This window comes from Chiloscyllium punctatum, chromosome 46 (genome assembly GCF_047496795.1).
Source record: "Chiloscyllium punctatum isolate Juve2018m chromosome 46, sChiPun1.3, whole genome shotgun sequence".
NCBI lineage: Eukaryota > Metazoa > Chordata > Chondrichthyes > Orectolobiformes > Hemiscylliidae > Chiloscyllium > Chiloscyllium punctatum.
Window position 1 is genome coordinate 59,202,366 of NC_092784.1, and position 22,409 is coordinate 59,224,774.

The 22,409-nt window shown below is 46.3% G+C and overlaps 1 protein-coding gene across 4 annotated transcripts; it reads left to right on the top strand.

Moving 5' to 3' along the window:
- Positions 1–1,100: 1,100 nt before the first annotated feature.
- LOC140468164 (deoxyribonuclease-2-alpha-like) lies at positions 1,101–20,795 on the top strand. 4 transcript variants are annotated; one of them, XM_072564384.1, is made up of 8 exons: positions 1,156–1,445; positions 2,378–2,445; positions 7,908–8,020; positions 11,227–11,392; positions 12,739–12,814; positions 14,299–14,460; positions 15,992–16,189; positions 18,262–20,795. In XM_072564384.1, exons 3-8 carry the CDS (start codon positions 7,908–7,910, stop codon positions 18,657–18,659), a joined length of 1,113 nt encoding a protein of 370 aa, XP_072420485.1. In that variant the 5' UTR covers positions 1,156–1,445; positions 2,378–2,445; the 3' UTR covers positions 18,660–20,795. The 4 variants fall into 4 exon arrangements, with proteins under 4 accessions (XP_072420486.1, XP_072420485.1, XP_072420487.1 ...); XM_072564386.1 differs by lacking the exon at positions 2,378–2,445 and having other exon boundaries at positions 1,157–1,445; positions 18,262–18,661; positions 19,918–20,794; XM_072564385.1 differs by lacking the exons at positions 1,156–1,445; positions 2,378–2,445 and adding an exon at positions 1,101–1,121.
- Positions 20,796–22,409: the final 1,614 nt, after the last annotated feature.

A 22,409-nucleotide genomic window follows, 5' to 3' on the forward strand; every position in this document is an offset into this window, starting at 1 on the left:
TTTCTGAACCCTTTCAAGTTTCACCGCATCTTTCCGATAGGAAGGAGACCAGAATTGCATGCAGTATTCCAACAGCAGCCTAACCAATGTCCTGTACAGCCGCGACATTACTTCCCAACTCCTGTACTCAATACTCTGACCAATAAAGGAAAGCATACCTAACGCCTTCTTCACTATCCTATCTACCTGTGACTCCACTTTCAAGGAGCTATGAACCTGCACTCCAAGGTCTCTTTGTTCAGCAATACACCCTTGGACCTTACCATTAAGTGTATAAGTCCTGCTAAGATTTGCTTTCCCAAAATGCAGCACCTCGCATTTATCTAAATTAAACTCCATCTGCCACTTCTCAGCCCATTGGCCCGTCTGGTCCAGATCCTGTTGTAATCTGAGGTAACCCTCTTCGCTGTCCCCTACACCTCCAATTTTGGTGTCATCTGCAAACTAACTAACTATACCTCTTATGCTCACATCCAAATCATTTATATAAATGACAAAAAGTAGAGGGCCCAGCACCAATCCTTGTGGAGGCATTGGTCACAGGCCTCCAGTCTGAAAAACAACCCACCACCACCCTCTGTCTTCTACCTTTGAGCCAGTTCTGTATCCAAATGGCTAGTTCTCCCTGTATTCCATGAGATCTAACCTTGCTAGCCAGTCTCCCATGGGGAACTTTGTCGAACGCCTTACTGAAGTCCAGTGATTAAAGACTTAACAGCAATCTAGGTTTGTTCAATACTTCGCACCAATTGTAAGACACTTTGATCTTTCACTATAAACTCTGTGTCCTATGATCCTGCCCCTGATGAAGAAGCAGAGGTCTGAAAGCTAGTGCTTCCAAATAAACCTGGTTTTGTGTGATTTTTTAACTTTGTCTATCCCAGTCTAACACTGGCGCTTCCACATCACCAACACGATGGACAGAGGCTAGTTTGTAATGACTGAAAGTGAAACCTTGTTTAACCTCATGCTGCTGATGATCCTATCTGCCAGTCCTTACACTTCGAAACCTGGGCTGACGAGGAAGACTGTGTCAGTAAAACAATTTCGTTTTGTTGTTGTGTGAAGGTCTGGCACTTTGTGAAGACACACCTACCGAGACGGAGTGAAACCGACATCTGGTATTTCAACTTGTTTAAACTGCTCCCAACTTTGTCTCATTATCACTCGGTGCTCAGTAGCGACTCGTTCAGGAAACATTCCGAGCAGGGGAGTGAGTAAAAAATGCATTGTGTCATGTGTGGAGAAATCCTCAAAGCAGGAACATAACTAGTCTTGTTGATATTTGGTTCAATACCAAGTACCCTCCCAGAGTTTCAGATGGACTCTTCCAAACAGATGTGAGTCCAAAGCCTCTGTTGTGACACACTGTGTGAAGTCTTTAAAGAAAGGGTTCGAGCTGGGTGTTAACTTTCTGACGATGAAAGGGGCCATCTGCTGAAGGGGTAAGGATCCGACAGGCACAGACTCCACGCTGAAAACACACACCACACATGAGCGCGGTAACTAGGGTTAACACTGAGTGAGAGGGAGGTCAAAGGGACCTGGTCATCCGACTGCAACAGGGAAACCGTGTGTCTGTCTTTGTTTGTGTGTGTGTGTGCCTGTCTGTCTGTGTCTGTGTTTATGTGTGTGCCTGTCTGTGTGTGGGTCGGTGTGTCTGTCTGTCTGTGTCTGTGTCTATGTGTGTGCCTGTCTGTGTGTGGGTCAGTGTGTCTGTCTGTCTGTGTCTGTGTCTATGTGTGTCTGTCTGTGTTTATGTGTGTGTCTGTGTTTATGTGTGTGTCTGTGTTTATGTCTGTGTGTTTATGTGTGTGTCTGTGTTAATGTGTGTGTCTGTGTGTGTGTGTGTCTGTGTTTATGTGTGTGTCTGTCTGTGTCTGTGTTTATGTGTGTGCCTGTCTGTGTGTGGGTCGGTGTGTCTGTCTGTCTGTGTCTGTGTCTATGTGTGTCTGTCTGTGTTTATGTGTGTGTCTGTGTTTATGTCTGTGTGTTTATGTGTGTGTCTGTGTGTCTGTCTGTGTTAATGTGTGTGTCTGTGTTTATGTGTGTGTCTGTCTGTGTTTGTGTCTGTGTCTGTGTTTATGTGTGTGTGTCTGTCTGTCGGTGTGTCTGTCCGTGTTGTGTTGATTTGGAGATGCCGGTGTTGGACTCTGCTGTACAAAGTTAACTTTGACTCCAGAAGTCAATTGAGGGCCTTCCCCCCCCCCCCAAACACAATCTGAATTCTTTGTAGACTGCCTCCTGTTGTTCCTGCTCTTCAATCGTACAGCCTCGCCTGCACCCCTCCCCCACCCCCTCTCGACTTCTGTTCAAAATGAACTTGCACACATCCATTACAATTCGGATCTGACACAACTGCTTTTTTTTCCCACAGCATTTGTACCCGACACTCAGCAATATATTGTGATTCAGTCACCTTACTCTTTATGGAGAGGCGGTGAGGTGTGTATTGTTTATTGAGACATTCCAGTGGGAGGGCAACTTCTGGTTATATACCTCTTGTCTGTCCATGTCTCTAGTTCTGTAAGTCAGTGCTGGGTAGTCATCAAGTTTAAACAATCTAGAGATGGTCATGGTCACAAAGTTGACATTAATTAAAGAATGACCAGGGATTTGCTCACACTTTTTTTCTTGCAGGCCAGACTAGGTAAATCTGTTGACAATCCTGTGCCTATCCCCTGTACTTTGTGTGTTGTTCCTAGCATGTTCTCAGCAGTTAATATCCACCGTATTGTAGTGTGGGGCTGGAGGTTTTTTTTATTTCAAAAATATTCTTTCTTCATAAAATATTTTGATGATCTGTACAATTGGTCATGCCATACACGCATAAACATTCCATTTCTTTGCATACAGAGACAGAGTAATCATTCATATATACAGGTCTGTACGATTATTATCCACATTTTTAGCAGGGGGTCAGCAGAGCCCCCTTACTGCATGGGCCCCCTGTTCTTAGGCAGGCAGATGTTACACAGTGGTCTTTCCCCACCGCACTTTGGTGGCAGCTGCCCCAAGCTTCAGAACGTCGTCCTGGACCTTGGAATGTGCCAGTCTGCAAAACTCAGTCGGGGTCAACTCCTTCACCTGGAAGATCAACAGGTTTTGGACCGCCCAGAGAGCATCCTTCACTGAGTTGATGATCCTCCAGGCGCAGTTAATGTTCGTCTCGGTGTGCGTCCCGAGGAACAGACCGTAGAGCACGGAGTCCCGCGTCACGGCGCTGCTCGGGACGAACCTCGACAAACACCACTGCATTCCTCTCCAGACTTCTTCTGCATCGGCACATTCCAGAAGGAGGTGTGTGACAGTCTTGTCCCCCCCTCAGCCGCTTTAGGGCAGCATGCGGTGCGGCTGAGAGTCTGGGCGTGCATAAAGGATCTCACAGGCAGAGCCCTTCTCACCACAAGCCAAGCCATGTCTTGGTGCTTGTTGGAAAGCTCTGGCGATGAGGCATTCTGCCAAATGGCTTTGACAGTCAGCTCAGGGAACCGCTCGACAGGATCCACCCTCTCCTTTTCCCGAAGGGTCTCAAGGACACTACGTGCTGACCACTTCCTGATGGACTTGTGGTCAAAGGGGTTTTTCTTCATAAACTTCTCCACGAAGGACAGGTGATAAGGAATGGTCCAACTACTCGGAGCGTAACGCAGCAGCGAGGCCAGGCCCATCCTTCGCAACACCGGGGACAGGTAGAACCTCAGAATGTAGTGACACTTGGTGTTTGCGTACCGGGGATCCACGCACAGCTTGATGGAGTTATATATATGCTGAGACCAGGCACCAGCACCAAACGTGAGTGCCTGAAGGACATTGTTGAATTGGATCAGCAGTTTGTGATCATCCAAGAGCTACACAGTCACTGTCACTGACACCAGCTTTTTGTTTCCAGATTGATCACTTGGATTCAATTCAATGAAAGCTGAAAGAACTGCGGATGCTGTAAATCTAAAACAAAAACAGAAGTTGCTGGAGAAGCTCAGCAGGTCTGGCAGCATCTGTGAAGAGAAATCCAAGTTAACGTTTCGTGTCCGTCACCCTTCCTCAGAACCCAAAACATTAACTCTGATTTCTCATCATAAATGTTGCCAGACCTGCCGAGCTCATCCAGCAACTTTGTTTTTGTTCCTGTTATGAAGATGTGGGTGTACTGTACCTTTAAGAGAGCAAAAGCTAGCAGTGACAGCGCCAAGTGTTCTCAATAAGACACAGTGTAACATGTGCTCCAGCTACTGGGGTAGCTAGTTGCCTGGAAACTACAAAACAGATTTGGATTAGGCCAATCAGTTTAAATTATACCCTGAAAAATACCAAATTCCAGTCCAGTTTGAATTGAGTATATCAATAATCTAAAAAGCCAGTGACACAATCTGATGCTTTGGGGGTATAAGACCGGGGAAAATTGAACAGTTGGGAGGAGAACTGACAAGCCAATGACATCTGCACACTGCCCAGAAAAATAGATCTGTTAAAAGGTACCCGAACAGATCAGTAACCTGTGGAGCAGACTTCCTAAGAAGAAGAAGACACGAATTCAGAGGAAACTGAAAGGGGCTTGGTTTTCAGACAAGAAGTGTTGTTTTGTAAATCTTAATCGGGAGTTTTATCGGGCTAATATTATAGAAGGGAAGGTAAAAGATAGGTAAGAGGAAAGACTTGTAAATAGTTGTTAGTTAATTATTCTCTGTTATATTTTAAGAAATAAAGTTGTTAATTTTTACATTAAATAGTTCTTGACCACTTGAATTTTGACAGATTACTGCACGGGATAAATCTTTTCTGTGTTGCTAGTTTTAAATTAAGCAACTTGTGACATAACATTTCAAATGAATGAGGTTGGATTTTCTGGAGCATTCTTCCACTTTTTTGGATGTTAACGTGGTAAGTGCTCTGCCACATGCCTAGGTAAAAACAATGACTGCAGATGCTGGCAACCAGATTCTGGATTAGTGGTGCTGGAAGAGCACAGCAGTTCAGGCAGGATCCGAGGAGCAGTAAAATTGACATTTCGGGCAAAAGCCCTTCATCAGGAATAAAGGCAGAGAGCCTGAGCGTGGAGAGATAAGTGAGAGAAAGTAGCATAGAGTACAATAGGTGAGTGGGGGAGGGGATGAAGGTGATAGGTTGGGGGCGGGGGGAGGTTGGAGTGGATAGGTGGAAAAGAAGATAGGCAGGTAGGACAAGTCATGGGGACAGTGCTGAGCTGCAAGTTTGGAACTAGGGTGAGGTGGGGAAAGGGGAAATGAGGAAACTGGTGAAGTCCACATTGATGCCCTGGGGTTGAAGTGTTCCAAGGCGGAAGATGAGGCGTTCTTCCTCCAGGCGTCTGGTGGTGAGGGAGCGGTGGTGAAGGAGGCCCAGGACCTCCATGTCCTCGGCAGAGTGGGAGGGGGAGTTAAAATGTTGGGCCACGGGGCGGTGTGGTTGATTGGTGCATGTGTCCCGGAGATGTTCCCTAAAGCGCTCTGCTAGGAGGCGCCCAGTCTCCCCAATGTAGTGGATATCGCATCGGGAGCAACGGATACAATAAATGATATTGGTGGATCTGCAGGTAAAACTTTGATGGATGTGGAAGGCTCCTTTAGGGCCTTGGATAGAGGTGAGGGAGGAGGTGTGGGCGCAGGTTTTGCAATTCCTGCAATGGCAGGGGAAGGTGCCAGGATGGGAGGGTGGATTGAAGGGGGGCGTCGACCTGACCAGGTAGTCGCGGAGGGAACGGTCTTTGCAAAAGGCGGAAAGGGGTGGGGAGGGAAATATATCCCTGGTGGTGGGGTCCGTTTGGAGGTGGCGGAAATGTCGGTGGATGATTTGGTTAATGCGAAGGTTGGTAGGGTGGAAGGTGAGCACCAGGGGTGTTCTGTCCTTGTTACGGTTGGAGGGGTGGAGTCTGAGGGCGGAGGTGCGGGATGTGGACGAGATGCGTTGGAGGGCATCTTTAACCATGCGGGAAGGGAAATTGCAGTCTCTAAAGAAGGACGCCATCTGGTGTGTTCTGTGGTGGAACTGGTCCTCCTGGGAGCAGATACGGTGGAGGCGGAGGAATTGGGAATACGGGATGGCATTTTTGCAGGAGGTAGGGTGGGAAGAGGTGTAATCCAGTTGGCTGTGGGAGTTGGTGGGTTTGTAAAAAATGTCAGTGTCAAGTCGGTCATCATTAATGGAGATAGAGAGGTCTAGGAAGGGGAGGGAGGTGTCAGAGATGGTCCAGGTAAATTTAAGGTCAGAGTGGAATGTGTTGGTGAAGTTGATGAATTGCTCAACCTCCTCGCGGGAGCACGAGGTGGCGCCACTGCAGTCATCAATGTAGCGGAGGAAGAGGTGGGGAGTGGTGCCGGTGTAATTACAGAAGATCAACTGTTCTACGTAGATAACAAAGAGACAGGCATAGCTGGGGCCCATACGTGTGCCCATGGCTACCCCTTTGGTCTGGAGGAAGTGGGAGGATTCGAAGGAGAAATTGTTAAGGGTGAGGACTAGTTCGGCCAAACGAATTAGAGTGTCGGTGGAAGGTGTCTGTTGGGGACGTCGGGAGAGGAAGAAACGGAGGGCTTGGAGGCCCTGATCATGGTGAATGGAGGTGTAGAGGGATTGGATATCCATGGTGAAGATGAGGCGTTGGGGGCCGGGGAAACGGAAGTCTTGGAGGAAGTGGAGGGCGTGGGTGGTGTCTCGAACGTATGTGGGGAGTTCCTGGACTAGGGGGGATAGGACAGTGTCAAGGTAGGTAGAGATGAGTTCAGTGGGGCAGGAGCATGCTGAGACAATGGGTTGGCCAGGGTGGTCAGGCTTGTGGATCTTGGGAAGGAGGTAGAACTGGGCAGTGCGGGGTTCCCGGACTATGAGGTTCGAAGCTATGAGTGGGAGATCTCCTGAGGTGATGAGGTTCTGTATGGTCTGGGAGATGATGGTTTGGTGATGGTGGGTGGGGTCATGGTCGAGGGGCTGGTAGGAAGAGGTGTCCTTGAGTTGGCGTTTGGCTTCAGCAGTGTCGAGGTCAGTGCGCCAGACTATCACTGCGCCCCCTTTATCCGCTGGCTTGATGGTGAGGTTGGGATTGGAGCAGAGGCATTGGAGGGCTGCGCATTGTGAGGGTGAGAGGTTGGAGTGGGGGAGGGGGGTAGACAGGTTGAGGCGGTTAATGTCCCGGTGGCAGTTGGAAATGAAGAGGTCGAGGGCAGGTAATAGGCCAGCGCGGGGTGTCCAGGTGGATGCAGTGTGTTGGAGGTGGGCGAAGGGGTCCTCGGAAGGTGGGCGGGAGTCCTGATTGTAAAAGTAAGCTCGGAGGTGGAGGCGGCGGAAGAAGGGCTCGACGTCACGGCGTGTATTAAATTCATTTTTTTCACGGCGTGTATTAAATTCATTTTTTTCTAGATGTAGTCAGCGAAAGTGAGGACTGCAGATGCTGGAATGCCTCTATTCCTGATGAAGGGCTTTTGTCCGAAACGTCGATTTTCCTCATCCTCGGATGCTGCCTGACCTGCTGTACTTTTCTAGCACCACTCTGATCTAAACACACGTCCAGCTGTAGGCTAGTGCTGCATTAGAACAGGTTTCTACTAACAGTGAAAAGTCAGAAGTCAGACAGCATCAGGTGATAGTCCAACAGGTGAAATCACAAGTTTTGAAATAAACCTGTTGGATTATCGCCTGGTGTCATCTGACTTCTGACTTTGACCATCCCAATCCAACGCTGACACCTCCACATCATTGAAAAGAGTGGGGAGCCTTAAAGTGATAGTCATTTAGATAATACCAACTCTGGATATCAAGGGACCACAGTTATGGAGGGAAGGGGAGCATTGCAATGGAGTCGGATAAATTCAGTGGAAATTAATGCAATGAATGTTGATTTTTGCTGCAAGAGGTATATTTCCAGCCTGTTAGTCTTGGACATTCTTGTCTTTCAGATGGCCAACTCCAATTACTGGTCTGCACTTGCCTGTCTGACTGTAACCTGCTCTGTGTATTTTGCTACCTCTGACATTTCCTGTTACAATGACGATGGGCAGCCAGTGGACTGGTAAGTTGAAACATTTTGCTTGCCACATCTGTGACTTGTTCAAATAAGGACCAAGAAAACAAGAGAAGTGACCTTTCTGAGCAGCAAGAGACAACACAAACATGTTCTGGACTTGGCTCTCTTTCCACAGCTGCTGCCAAACCTGCTGAGTTCTTCCAGCAATTTCTGTTTTTGTACAGAGAAACAGGAAAAGACCACTTGATTAGGGAGATAACTCCATGGAATCCCAGAATCCCAACAGGGTGGAAGGAGGCCATTCAGCCCATCGAGTCTGCACTGCCCCTCTGAAGAGCATCCCACTCAGACCAAGCTCCCTACCATATTCTGTAACCCCACAGCTACCCTGACTAATCCATCTAGCCTATACATCATTGAACACTATGGACCATTTCCCATGTCCAATCCACCCTAACCTGGACATGTTTGGACTGTGGGAGGAAACTAGAGCACCTGGAGGGAACCCACGCAAACACGGGGAGAATATGCAAACTCCAAACAAGTGGTCACCCAATGGTGGAATCGAACCCGGTGCTAACCACTGAGCCACTGTGCCACCAAAAGAACTCAGGAGTGGTTTATGAAAGCTCAATCAGTAAAAATATAAAACACATACAATATGTGATGAGGGAGAGGGACTATGTCACTGGACTAGACACTGAGAATTCAGGCTAATGCTGTGGCAACAAAATCAGAAATTGTTGTAGAAGCTCAGCACATCTGGCAGCATCTGTGAAGAGAAATCAAAGTTAGCGTTTCAGGTCAAGTGACTCTTCCTCAGAACTGGGGATGTGGGTTCAGATGGTGGAAAACAGACTTTCCAGTTTTTATGAGTATTTCTATAAACAAATAAAGAGAATTCTAGCCATGGCCACAGACTGTGGTGATCAGTCAATGTGTTACTGTCAAGATAGTGAAAGGTGAAATTGGAGGGGACAAAGGTTCACCTCCTATCTGTCCCCTTGTACAGTACTTCCCCGTCTCCAGCTACAGCCTGTGCCTCGGCAGTGCTGACAAGCAAAGATTTGCAGCATGTGATAGTGCTGCCAGTAGCTGACTAGTATCGGGAAGTGATAATGTTGGGCTGATTTGGACGGAGCGGTCAACACAAACTGTCAGAGTAATGGTGCAACATCAACAAAAGCAGAAGTTCCACACTGAAGCTCCATTCTGTCTCCTCACTGAGTGATAGCGGTTCCTCTCTGAGCTCTGACCATTTCCTTCTCTTCCTCCAGCTCATTGAGGTTTTTGAATTTCAGTAATGCCAGCTCCATTTTCACACGTGATTGTTAACTCAGTAACTGATTGACATAATCTTGCCTTGTTACTGAGTCAAAAAATGTTTTCTAGCAGTGTAGCAAAGAAGAGGGGTGACCTTATCAAGGTTTATAAAATCATGAGGGGCATAGATAAAATGAATGGCAGCTCTCTTTTCCCTCGGGTGGGGGAGTTCAGGACTAAGGGACACATCTTTAAGCTGAGAGGAAATAGATTTTAAAAAGATGAGGGGCAACTTTCTTTACACAGTGTGGTTCACATATGAAATTAACTTCCAGAGGAAGTAATGGATGTGGCTCCAGTTACAACATTTAAAAGACACTTGGATAAGTACATAAACAAGAAACAAGCCTCGGGTGACTGACTGTCTGGAGTTTGCACGTTCTCCCTGTGTCTGCGTGGGTTACCTCCGGGTGCTCCGGTTTCCTCCCACAGTCCAAAGATGTGCAGATCAGGTGAATTGGCCACGCTAAATTGCCCGTAGTGTTAGATAAGGGGTAAATGTAGGGGTATGGGTGGGTTGCGCTTCGGCGGGTCGGTGTGGACTTGTTGGGCCGAAGGGCCTGTTTCCACACTGTAATGTAATGTATTGTAAATGTTTGAAGGGATATGTGCCAAGCCCAGCCAGGTGGAATTAGTTTAGTATGGGATTTTGGTTGGCATAGACTGGTTGGACCAAAGGGTATGATTAGATTAGATTACTTACAGTGTGGAAACAGGCCCTTCGGCCCAACAAGTCCCCGCCGAAGCGCAACCCACCCAGACCCATTCCCCTACATTTATCCCTTCACCTAACACTACGGGCAATTTAGCGTGGTCAATTCACCTAACCTGCACATCTTTGGATTGTGGGAGGAAACCCACGCAGACACGGGGAGAACGTGCAAACTCACACAGACAGTTGCCTGTGGCGGGAATTGAAACCGGGTCCCTGGCGCTGTGAGGCAGCAGTGCTAACCACGGTGTAGCCCCAATGTTTGCATGTTGTATGACTCTGACTCTATAACCTCTTCCTGAATTTGAGATTTAAATTGTCAGCAATCATGTTTTGTCCGACTGACTTGTGTTTTGGCTCCGATCCACTGATCATTTCACAAAACCTGTCCCTCAATGTTTGAGTTTATTAACATAGAAAGGCAATAATCTTGTCCTTGTGAACCTGTGATGGTGACTCAGTGACACTTTGGACATTGTTTGTAATTGTAATTGTTATTTCCATCAATGCTAAATGCCGAGCCAACACTTGGTTTCTATGATTGAGAATTAATTTTATCAGAATATTACACAATTACATCATTAATATTACACAATTGGAACTTCCCCTTCTTGGAACGATTGTCAATTTTCGACTTGTTTCTGGGGTGTAATCCTGTGTTAAGATTTTTAAAGGCATATGAATATCACTGGCAAGACCAGCATTTGTTACCCGTCCCTAGTTGCCTGTTGAGAAGGTGGGTTTGAACTACTGCTGTCCATATGCTGTAGGTGGACCCACAATGCCCTTAGAGTGGGAATTCCATGCATTTGAACCAGTGACAGTGAAAGAGTGGAGATATATTTACAAGTCAGGATGGTGAGTGGAGGGGAACTTGCAGGGTATGGTATTCCCATGTATCTGCTGCATTTGTCTTTCTAGATGGAAGTGTTCTTTGGTGAATTTCTGCAGCGCATCTTGTAGATGGGACACACTGCTGCTACTGAGCGTGGGTGGTAGAGGGAGGGGATGTTGACGTTGGTGAATGGGGTGCCGGTCAAACAGGCTGGATGGTGTCAAGCTCTGCGTTCTGAGTGAGGACGGATGTTGAATTGTGAGCTCCTCCTGACTGGGAATGGTGGAGTGGTGTTTATCACACAAGCTGTCTTTGCAGTTAACATTTGTCACCAACCCTCTCCAACCCTCTCTCTCTCTCCACCCACCCATCTGCTTTCAGGTACATTGTTTACAAGTTACCCGAACATGTCAGTGAAACAGGTTTACAATACATGTACATGGACTCCTCAAGCAATGGCTGGAGAACTGGAAACCGATTGATTAATGACACAGGCTCTGCTGTGGGAGGAACTCTACAGCAGCTCTATGAGAAATCCAAACTACAGGTAACTAAAGGGTTGTTTGACTATCAGGGTTGAGCAGTGTATCAGGTTTGCGCTCAAACGTTAATCAGCCCAGGGAACCAAATTCTGACATTTCTCACAGTGGATTTGAGAAAGAAATCATTTGCGTTTATATAGCAACTTCCACCATGTCCGCTGTCTCTAAGCACTTTACAGGCAATGAGGTACATTGTGGAGTGTAGCCACTGACACGATATCTAATTTGTGCACAGCGAGCTCCACCAAACAGCAATCTGATAATGACCAGATCATCAGTTTTTGAGGGATTAGTGTTCAGCTCTCAGTGAGATCTCCCCTCCACTGAAATTAAAAAGTTGCCATTCAATTCTTTTTCAGCTCCACTCGAGAGGGAAGAATGATTTAATTAGAAGCGGTACATACCCAAAGGATTTGCCCATATATCAGGCCAGTCTAGTAAAATATCATCCAGTCACTGATCTTTAATTTATTGGTCAGTGGATTGAGTCTAGACGCTGGGAGGTCATGTTGCGGCTGTACAGGACATTGGTTAGGCCACTTTTGGAATACTGCGTACAATTCTGGTCTCCCAAAGATGTTGTCAAACTTGAAAGGACTCAAAAAAGATTTAGAAGGATGTTGCCAGGGTTGGAGGATGTGAGCTATGGGGAGAGGCTGAACAGGCTGGAGCTGTTTTCCCTGGAGTGTCGGAGGCTGAGGTTTGTAAAATCATGAGTGGCATGGATAGGGTAAATAGACTAGGTCTTTTCCCCAGGGTGGGGGAGTCAAAAATTAGAGGGCACAAATTTAAGGTGAGGAGGGAAAGACTTAAAAGGGACCTGAGGGGCAATGTTTTTATGCAGAGGGTGGTGCATGTATGGAATGAGCTGTCAGAGGAAGTGGTGGAGGCTGGTACAATTACAACATTTAAAAGGCATCTGAATGGGTACATGAATAGAAAGGGTTTGGAGGGATATGGGTCAAATGCTGGCAAATGGGACCAGATTATATTAGGACATCTGGTCTGCATAGACGAGTTGAACCTTAGGGTCTGTTTCTGTGCTGTACATCTCTGTGACTCTAATTCCCTCAGACATTCTCCATGTGTGGGAGAAAGTAAAGACAGCAGATGCTGCAGATCAGAGTTGAAAGGTGTGGTGCTGAAAAAGAGCACAGTCGGTCAGGCATTTTCTATGTGTGGTCAAATATCATTTCTGAAGTGATTCTTCCATGGGATATAGGTTTCATTGTCAAGAACACACTTACCTGTAACATAAAATGCAATGAGAATCCATTTCACTGCTGAAATTTGTAATTGGTGGGGCTTTGTGATTTTATCTTCATCTCCTTCCTCTGCTTTGTTTTTCCAGAGGGACCAAGTAGCATATGTGCTCTATAATGACCAGATCCACCTCTCCTCGAACAGTTATGGTGGACATACGAAAGGTGATGAGCAATACCTGGATTGTACTGTTTCCTCTCAAGCTCCAGGCCAGAAGAAATGTTCTGATTATTCTGAGTGTTTGTTTCAAATGTCAGGAACTCGTTTTCCCCTGCCTCCACTCTACATCATTATATATCAACTTGAAATACATGACTGAGTCAATGATTTCTCTGGCCTGTTCTCTGTCATTCCTCGTTTCCATCCTTGTCTAAGGCTGAGGTTTTGTTACCTCAGGACTTGTCTGTTACAATATTCTCTGGCCACCTTGAGAATTCTGCTGCCTAAACTCATGACCACTTCCATCTACAAGGGCATCAGCTACATGGGAACATCACCACCTTCAAGTTCCCCTCCAAGCCACTCACTATCCTCGCCATTCCTTCACTGTCGCTGGGTCAAAATCCTGGAATCCCCTCCCTAACAGTGGGTGGACTGCAGTGGTTCAAGAAAGCAGCTCACCACCAACTTCTCAAGAGCAACTTAGGGACAGGCAATAAAATGCTGACCCAGCCCGTGACACCCCACATCACACAAATGAAGTTTTTAAAAAAAGTACTCATTCTCATCATCCATCTTTCATTCAGTTCAGCCAATCTAATATTCAGTTTTCAAGTTTCTCCATGGTTTCCCTTTCTCTCCCTATCTCTGAAACCTCCTCCAGCTCTATAATCCTCTACAAACACGTCACTCTTTCGATTCTTATGCAGCATGGTCATCTCTTTTCTACCTTGGTCCATGACCAAATAAAAACGAAGATTGCTGGAGAAACCCAGCAACCATTTCAGGTCCTAGACAAAGAAGTCAATGGATATGTCGACCTTTAGACTAGGTCACTGGACACAAAACATTAACTCTGCTTCTCTCTCCACAGATGCAGCCAGACCTGATGAGTTTCTCCAGCAATATGCGTTTTTATGTGGGCGGCACGGTGGCACAGTGGTTAGCACTGCTGCCTCACAGTGCCAGAGATCCGGGTTCAATTCCCGCCTCAGGTGACTAACTGTGTGGAGTTTGCACGTTCTCCCCGTGTCTGTGTGGGTTTCCTCCGGGTGCTCCGGTTTCCTCCCACAGTCCAAAGATGTGCAGGTCAGGTGAATTGGCCATGCTAAATTGCCCCTAGTGTTAGGTAAGGGGTAAATGTAGGGGTATGGGTGGGTTGCGCTTCGGCGGGGCGGTGTGGACTTGTTGAGCCGAAGGGCCTGTTTCCACACTGTAAGTAATCTAATCTATTGTTTCATCATCCAATCCTATTTGATGATGTTCCTCTGCCATGCCTTGGGACATTTAACTCTGTAAAAGGAGCTCTATAAATACAGGTGGTTGTTGTATTCTCAACTTTTTCAGAGTCAAATACTCAAACCACTGGCTGACAGGATGTCAGTTCTTGGTGCTTCCTTTGTGCCAAGACTAGAGTAATTCACCCAGTGTGAGTTGAACTATATGAATGCTGGAGGTGTTTCCTGATTAGTGTATGTTTTATTCTCAGGAGTTGTCCTTTTGGATGACAGACAAGGTTTCTGGTTGGTCCACAGCACTCCGTACTTCCCACCCAGAACTGACCAATCCTACATTTGGCCACACAATGGAGAGAAAAATGGACAGTCCTTCCTGTGTGTTACCTACCGATATGACCAGTTTAAAGATATTGGTGAGAGGATTACTCAGTCAGCATTGCTGCTTTACCTTCAGGATAATGAAAAGCCCTATTTTGAGACTCTGTTAGTCATGGTACAGACGGTACGGCCTCCCTAAATATGTCAATTTGCTCATGGAAGCTAGGAGTTGCCGTACAGATGGTTCTTCTATGATGTGATGGTTGCATTCTTGTGCAACGTTGTCCTACAGAAAAATCGTGCTTTACAAACAGCGTTTGAAGTGTTGGCGATGCAATCGCGTTACAGCCAACACGTGTTTTAAAAGTTTGTGCTTTAGTAACACTGTCCTCAGTTCATCAAATAGCAAATTTGTGTTAATGAAATGCACGTTATAACAGAATGACCTGTACTAGAAATAAGTTCGATCAAACTCCGGGGCTACAAAGGGATTATCTATTTTTAGGTGGTTGGTTAGCTCAGTTGGCAGGATGGCTGGTGATGCCAACAGTGTGGGTTCGATTCCTGCACTGGCTGAGGTTACCATGATAGACTTGTCTTCTCATCCTCTTCTCTTGCCTGAGGCTATGCGACCCTCTGGTTAATCCATCCCCAAGCATCTCAATCTAAAGTTACTGAAGGAATGAAGTGCCCGGCAGCGCCCGCAGTTAACTGGACCCAAACATGCGACCAGACAGATTTCAAAGAAATCGATGTAGCTACTGAGCTAAAGCTGGTGCCAGGCTTTTGCCTGAAATGTCGATTTTCCTGCTCCTCGGATGCTGCCTGAACTGCTGTGCTTTTCCAGCACCACTCTAATCTAGAATCTGGTTTCCCGCATCTGCAGTCATTGTTTTTACCGATCTCAATCTAAAGACAGAGCAGCCCGGCAAGGACTTACAAAGCTATGGTAGCTTTTTAAAGTATTTTTAAAAAGAATATTCAACCTGGATTCTTAACCAACATTCATTGGACACAGTTTGGCCCAAGAGGCCTAGGGACGGTAGATCTTCAGGCCTCATAATGATGGGGTCCTACTGTTGGTAAATTGGTAAATATTTGGGGCGCACACATTTTCAGAGAGAACGGTGACTATGTGGAACCCTTGGCCTCAGAGCTCTCAAGGCGCAGAATGTAGATGTGTTTACAAGGAGATGCTAGAATCCAAGCAGGAGGCTGGAAGAACACAGCAAGCCAGGGTTACCCCCAAAACCTCGACATCTCCGCCTCCTGATGCTGCCTGACTTGCTGTGTTCTTGTGTTTTTACGAAGAAGCTGGATAACCATGAGGGAGAAGGGGGTTAAGTAGATGGGGGTTCGAAGTGGGGTAGGTACTGCTGCTGATGTGGATGGGCTGAATGGACTGTGTGTGTGTGTGATGTAGACTCAATAGCAGGCTCCTATGTCCTGTGAAACATCAACCTCCAGGAAGACAGAATAATTCACCAACCTCTTCAGTGCGAGGGGAAAAGGAACATGTTCTGAATTGGCCTTTAAATTTTTATTTTAATTGTTTATTCATTTAAAGGGTTGCATTGGTGTGTGTATATCCAGAAACGTCTAATGGCTCTGCGCTTCCTTTTGCAGGTACGCAGTTGTTGTACAATAATCCTCATGTCTACGATTATTTGATCCCACCCTCTTTTGCCAAAGACCTGGTGAACCTGAACAAGGCAGCGACCGGGGAAAAGCTGGAGACCCCTCCCTGGCAGAGTAAACTCGTCCTCTCATCAGCAGCTGGAAAACATTTCACCAGTTTTGCGAAGAGCAGGAAATTTGGGGATGGTAAGGTACTTGTCACTGTCTCTCTCTCTCTTTTCTCACAATCTTTCTCCCTGATTCCCTGTTCCGCCCTCTCTCCAAATTAATCTTGGGCATTGGCTCCTTACCAACTGTTCCAGTTCACAGTCACTTCCTGTTTAACAACACATGCTGGAGAACACAGTGGGTCAGACAGGATCCATGGAGAGAGAGCAGTTTAACTCAAAATGGTAGCTTACTCTCTGTCTGTCTGTCTCTCTCTTTTTCTCTCTCTCTCTTTCCTGTCCCTGGATTCTGCCTGACCCGCTATGATTTCCAGCATTTTATGTTTTCTTGAAAAGCAACACCTGCAGTAATTTGTTCCTACTTCCTGCTTAAACCTGTCCCATTCCTGTAGAGTTATGTCCCATAGCCAACTTCATAAGGTTGTTGGATGTAAATAAAATGTGTGGGGCCGTGGGAGCAGAGCAATGGTGTGGACTGATTGGAGACAACTCAGGCGTGTTGGCAGTACAAGATCCAATTGAATCTACCACCACAACCCTCAGGCTGCATGTTCCATATCCCAATAACTCTCTCTCAGCATTTAAAAAAAAGAGAAAAACTCTCCTTTGGCTTTGTTGTGTTCTTAAACCAATTACCTTTCAATTTGTATTCTTCTCTGCACCTTCCTGTTAGTGCAAACAATTTATCTTCTTTCTAATCTGTTAAAAGCTGGTTATAATTTTGAACTTGATTAAATCTCCCCTTTACTGTATGAGTCTTAAATCGAGCTCTTTCTGCTGCTACACGTTACACAGCAGATGCCTTGGATTGTGCTACCAGAGAAAGTGATGGGAGCAGATAAAGTAGCAGCATTCAGGAAGCACCTGGACGAATACGTAAATAAGAAAGGAATAGAGGGATATGGATCCTGTAAGTGAAGACAGTTTTAGTATGGAAGAGTATAATGTGTCAGCACAGGCTTGGAGGGCCGAAGGGCCTATACCTGTGCTGTATTGTTCTTTGTATAACTGAGTGTAGCTGGGGAGGATTCCAACACTCTAGCTATTTTAATTCCAGCCTCCCATTTGCATCCTTAGTTTCCAGACACTAAGTCTAATCCTAATTAGAAGAGGCAGGTATTATTGTATGGAATTTCATAGACTGTGCAGCACAGAAACAGCCCATTCAGCCCATCTGATCCGTACTAGTGCATGTGTTCCACATGAGCCCTCACATCCTTACTCCATCTCACTCAATCAACATACTTATCCATTTCTTTCTCCAGTGTTCATCCAGCTCCCTTTCAATAGAATTGTTATTTATCTTGCTATAGACTAGGCCAGACCACTCAAAACATTATTAAGCAGGCAGCCCCAAACCTAACTTTGTAATTTATTTCGGTAAGTGTACAGTGAAAATTACCCGGAGTAAGATAGCTAGGTTGACTACTAGATTTTAAAACAGACAAAACATTATTCACAAAATTACACAATGAAAAACAAAGAACAGAATAATGAACCCTGACAGAACTCAGCCTGTCCAGCTAGACTTAATTATGTTGTTCTGAATATATGCAACAATCCCAATAAGCAAACTCCCTTTAAAACCTTCAACATGCTTCCAGGTTGAAGTTGAAGGGCAGAAAAGAGAGACAGTTTCCACACAGCTTCCTTTTGAACTTGCCAGTTCAAGACTAAACTAAAACTGCTCAGCTCACCTCGGCTAGAGAGCTGACCACTCCTCTCTCTTTATACGGGCCACTTCTAAAGCATGACCACTTTGGCCTGGAGTCCCATCTGTTTACATATAAACAAAAGGCCTCACAAAATCCTTTACATCTCTGTACCAAACCAGACTGATTGGAGCCCGGCCCAGTTGATTGCCCCTCTGAAAAAAAACAGGGACAGAATCTCCTCGAGCCAAGGAACAGCTTTTACCAAAAAAAGGGATGAGCCTTGTGACAATCTCAACCACGTGTTGGAGTATCACATTTCTCACTGTTCACTTTTATTATAGTTCGTTCTCCTGCCTGGATTTGTAAGTGACTGTTGAATGTCGATGGGCTGATTGGAAGAGGTAGAGAGCTTCATGAATGTGCCCTTGTATTGCAGATTTATACTCTGGCTGGGTGGCAGACTCCTTTCAGAGCGATCTGTTGGTTCAGACCTGGCCAAACTCTGTACACACTCTCCCATCCAACTGCACCATGACGTACTCTGTGTACAACGTGAAGGTCATTACCTTCAACACACAGCTTAGCTTCAAAAGCAGCGTGGATCATTCGAAATGGTGTGTGACAAGACCAGGCTCAGACGTGAAGTGGACCTGCATTGGGGATATCAACCGAGACCAGGCACAGGAGCACAGAGGAGGTGGAACGGTCTGCACTGATGATCCAGCCGTCTGGGATTCTTTCTCGAATTTGGTTGCATCCTGTGAGTTTTGTGCATGCACTTGCAGTGAGAAGGAAAGCAGGAGCATACGAGCTGAGGCTTGGACTGTGGTTTAAGGGTAAACACATAATTGTTTGTTTCTGCTTTGCTTCTCTACGTCTGCATTCTCGAAACTGTTTGTTTGTTTGTAGATCGGTCCACAGAGAGAGATTTGCTGGCGTCCCATCTGGCCAGCTTCAATCCAGGCTCTGTCCCTCAAGCAGGCAATCATCTCATGATCTTTCTTTCAGACCCATATTTCGGATGAGACACAAATCAAACCCTCCAACTCTCCATGGGGGCTGAAAAGACCCCATGACCACTATTTCAAAGGGGAGCTGGGAGATCACCCCCAATGCACTGGCCAATATTTATTCTCAAACCAACCTGAACCAGATTATCCAATTTTTGCTTGTTGTGAGAGCTTGCAGTGTGCAAATTGGCTGCTAGGTTTCCTGTATTACACCAATGACTAGACTTCAGAAGTACCTCATTGGCTGTAAGACAGTTTGCAACATTTTAAGGTCATGCGAGGTGTTGTAGAAATGCAAGATGTCCCTTTCATTACGTGGTTCCGGTTAGTATTCCCCTGCCTCCATTCCTAACATTTGAACTTTGAAGTGAAACACACACATTTTGCTGAAGGATTGCAAGGGCTCACATCACCCAGCTACATGAGAGTGTCCAGAGGAAGCTGTGTACCCTTCCATTGGAGCTTGGAACTAATTCTGCTCTTACTAACCTATATCTTCCTCCCCACTATAAAGTGAGACACCGTGAAGCCCCACATCCCCCAATCCTTCTCACAGATGTAGAAACATTAAAAGAATTGCAGCACAGAACACCTGCGTCACTCAGGTTCTGGTATATCTTTGTCTTGTTTGTCCTTGCTTTGCATTGAGATTGCTTGTATCGGGGAGGTGCAGTGGCTCAGTGGTTAGCACTGCTGCCTCACAGCACCAGGGACCAGAGTTCAATTCCACACTTGAGCGACCGCCTGTGCGGAGTTTGCACATTCTCCCTGTGTCTGCATGGGTTTCCTCTGGGTGCTCCGGCTTCCTCCCATCATCCAAAAATGTGCAGGTTAGGTGGAACTGGCCGTGCTAGAGTGCTCAGGGATGTGTAGGTTAGGTGCATTAGTCAGGGGCAAATGTAAGAGTAGTAGGGAATGGGTTTGTGTGGGATACTCTTCAGAGGGTCAGTGTGGACTAGTTGGGCTGAAGGGCCTCTTTCTACACCGTAGGGGTTCTGTGATTTTTCTGTTGCAGTGCAATGCTAAAACTGGAAACTCTACAGTGATTAACATCCTTTTGTATCCTGTCCACCATCTACAAGGCACAAGCCAGGAATGTGATGGAATATTCCCCCACTTGCCCTGGATGGGTGCAGCTCCAATAACACTCAAGAAGCTCGACACCATCTGGGACAAAGCATATGTTTGATTGGCACCAAACATTCAGTCCCTCCACCACCGACGCTCCAGTAGCAGCAGTGTGTACTATCTACAAGATGCACTGCAGAAAATCACGAAGATCCTCAGACAGCTCCTTCCAAATCCATGACCTGTACCACCGAAAAGGACAAGGGCAACAGATACATAGGAACACTTTTACCCCCTGCAAGCTCTCCTCCAGGCCACTCACCATCCTGACTTGGAAATAGGTTGTTGTTTCTTCAGTTTCACTGGACATCCACCATAGCAGCACCGTGTGTGGTCTTTACCACCCCAAGGACTGAAACCGTTGAAGAAGGCAGCTCCCACCACCTTGTCCAGAGCAGTTAGGGAGGGGCTATAAATGTTGGCCCAGCCAGTGAGGCCCACATTCCATTTAATAATTTTAAAAAGTAAATGTATCGGATGTTTTTAACCACTCACTGCTGACAGTACACTGTTTAATTTATAGCATTGATTTAGCGAATTTTGAGAAGATTTGTAGCTCAGGTTGAGGTTCTGGATGTAGGTTTGCTCGCTGAGCTGGAAGGTTCATTTCCAGACGTTTTGTCACCCTACTAGGTAACATCTTCAGTGGGCCTCAGGTGAAGCACCGTACATGATACCTGCTTTCTATGTATATGTTTGTGTTTCATTGGGTTGGTGATGTCATTTCCTATTCTTTTTCTCAGGGGGTGGTAGATGGGGTCTAACTCGGTGTGTTTGTTGATAGAGTTGCTAGAAGCATGACATTCCAAACCGGAACTCTATCAACAAACACACCGAGTTAGACCCCATCTATCACCGCTTGAGAAAAAGAACAGGAAATGACATCACCCACACAAAGAAACCCAAACATATAAATTGAAAGCAGGAATCATGTACAATGCTTCACCTGAGGCCCACTGAAGATGTTGCCTAGTAGGGTGATGAAACGTCTGGAAAATGAACCTTCCAGCTCAGCGAGCAAACCTACATTCATAGCATTGACTCTCCTGAATCATTAATAAATTGGATGCTGACCTTGTTGCATAACAGAATAAATCCTTCTTTTTAACCAGACATTTTTGCTGTGGATTTACTGTCAATGAACTAAGCTTTGAATGTACTCCCAATATCAATCCATACAGCATGTACACGACACAGCTGGGAAAACCTACACTGACATGCGTCACGTAAGGAAGTTATTCAGTCCTTTGTGTCTTGTGCTGGGTCTTTGAAAGCGCTCTCCCTGTAGTCAGACGCTGCCCCCCCCCCCACCTCCCAATTCCACTGCTCTTGCTGCCCCCTACAATCATTTCTATCTCCAGTACCATTGAATTCCCTTTTAAGAAAGTTATTCCTTTGACTTTTTTCACTACATTGGCATAGTTATAATGTCACAGGTCTAGTGACCCTGACCCCCTTCTGCCCCAGCGTGATGCTTTGGTGACAGGGGTTCAAATCTCACCATGGCATATGGTGATTCAATAAAATCTGGACATTTTTTTTAAAAAAAAACCATGGTACAATTGTCAGTTCTTGAAAAAAAAATCACACCTAGGTCACTCACGTCCTTCAGAGAAGGAAATGTGTCATCCTTGCCCACTCTGGTCTACATGTAACCCTGTGGTTGACTCTTAACACCCTTGATGTGGTCCTGGCAAGTCACTCAAGTCAGTGGGCAGTTAGAGATGGGCAGGAAGTGCTGGTCCAGCCAGCAATACCATGAACAAAAGTTAAAAACTTATTTTAAGCAGCACTGCCCACACTGAGTGAAATAAAACATTTTCACCCCTCCACTTCATTCTAAGATTACCAAAGATCTTGATCAATTGGACCAATGGGCTTGATCAATTGGACCAATGGGCTGAGGAGTGGTAGACGGAGTTAAGTTTGGATAAATGTGAAGTGTGGAATTTGGTAACACAGGCAAGGGCAGGACTTCTACAATTAATGGTAGGGCCCTCGATAGCCTTCTCAAACAGAGACCTACAGAATGGGGAAGGGGTGTGAGGGTGAATGGGGAGGAGGGTGTGAGGGTGAATGGGGAGGGGGATGTGAGGGTGAATGGGGAGGGGGGTGTGAGGGTGAATGGAGGGGGGGGTGTGAGGGTGAATGGGGAGGGGATGTGAGGGTGAATGGGAAGGGGGGTGTGTGAGGGTGAATGGAGGGGGGGGTGTGAGGGTGAATGGAGAGGGGGATGTGAGGGTGAATGGGAAGGGATGTGAGAGTGAATGGGAAGGGATGTGAGAGTGAATGGGAAGGGATGTGAGAGTGAATGGGAAGGGATGTGAGAGTGAATGGGAAGGGGGTGTGTGAGGGTGAATGGGGAGGGGATGTGTGAGGGTGAATGGGGAGGGGGGTGTGAGGGTCAATGGGGAAGGGATGTGAGAGTGAATGGGAAGGGGGTGTG

Coding starts and splice junctions, on each gene's coding strand:
- LOC140468164 (XM_072564385.1), top strand. CDS start 7,908: ATGGCCAACTCCAATTACTGGTCTGCACTTGCCTGTCTGACTGTAACC. Junction 8,021..11,226: donor GATGGGCAGCCAGTGGACTG/GTAAGTTGAAAC, acceptor ATCTGCTTTCAG/GTACATTGTTTACAAGTTAC. Junction 11,393..12,738: donor ATGAGAAATCCAAACTACAG/GTAACTAAAGGG, acceptor TTGTTTTTCCAG/AGGGACCAAGTAGCATATGT.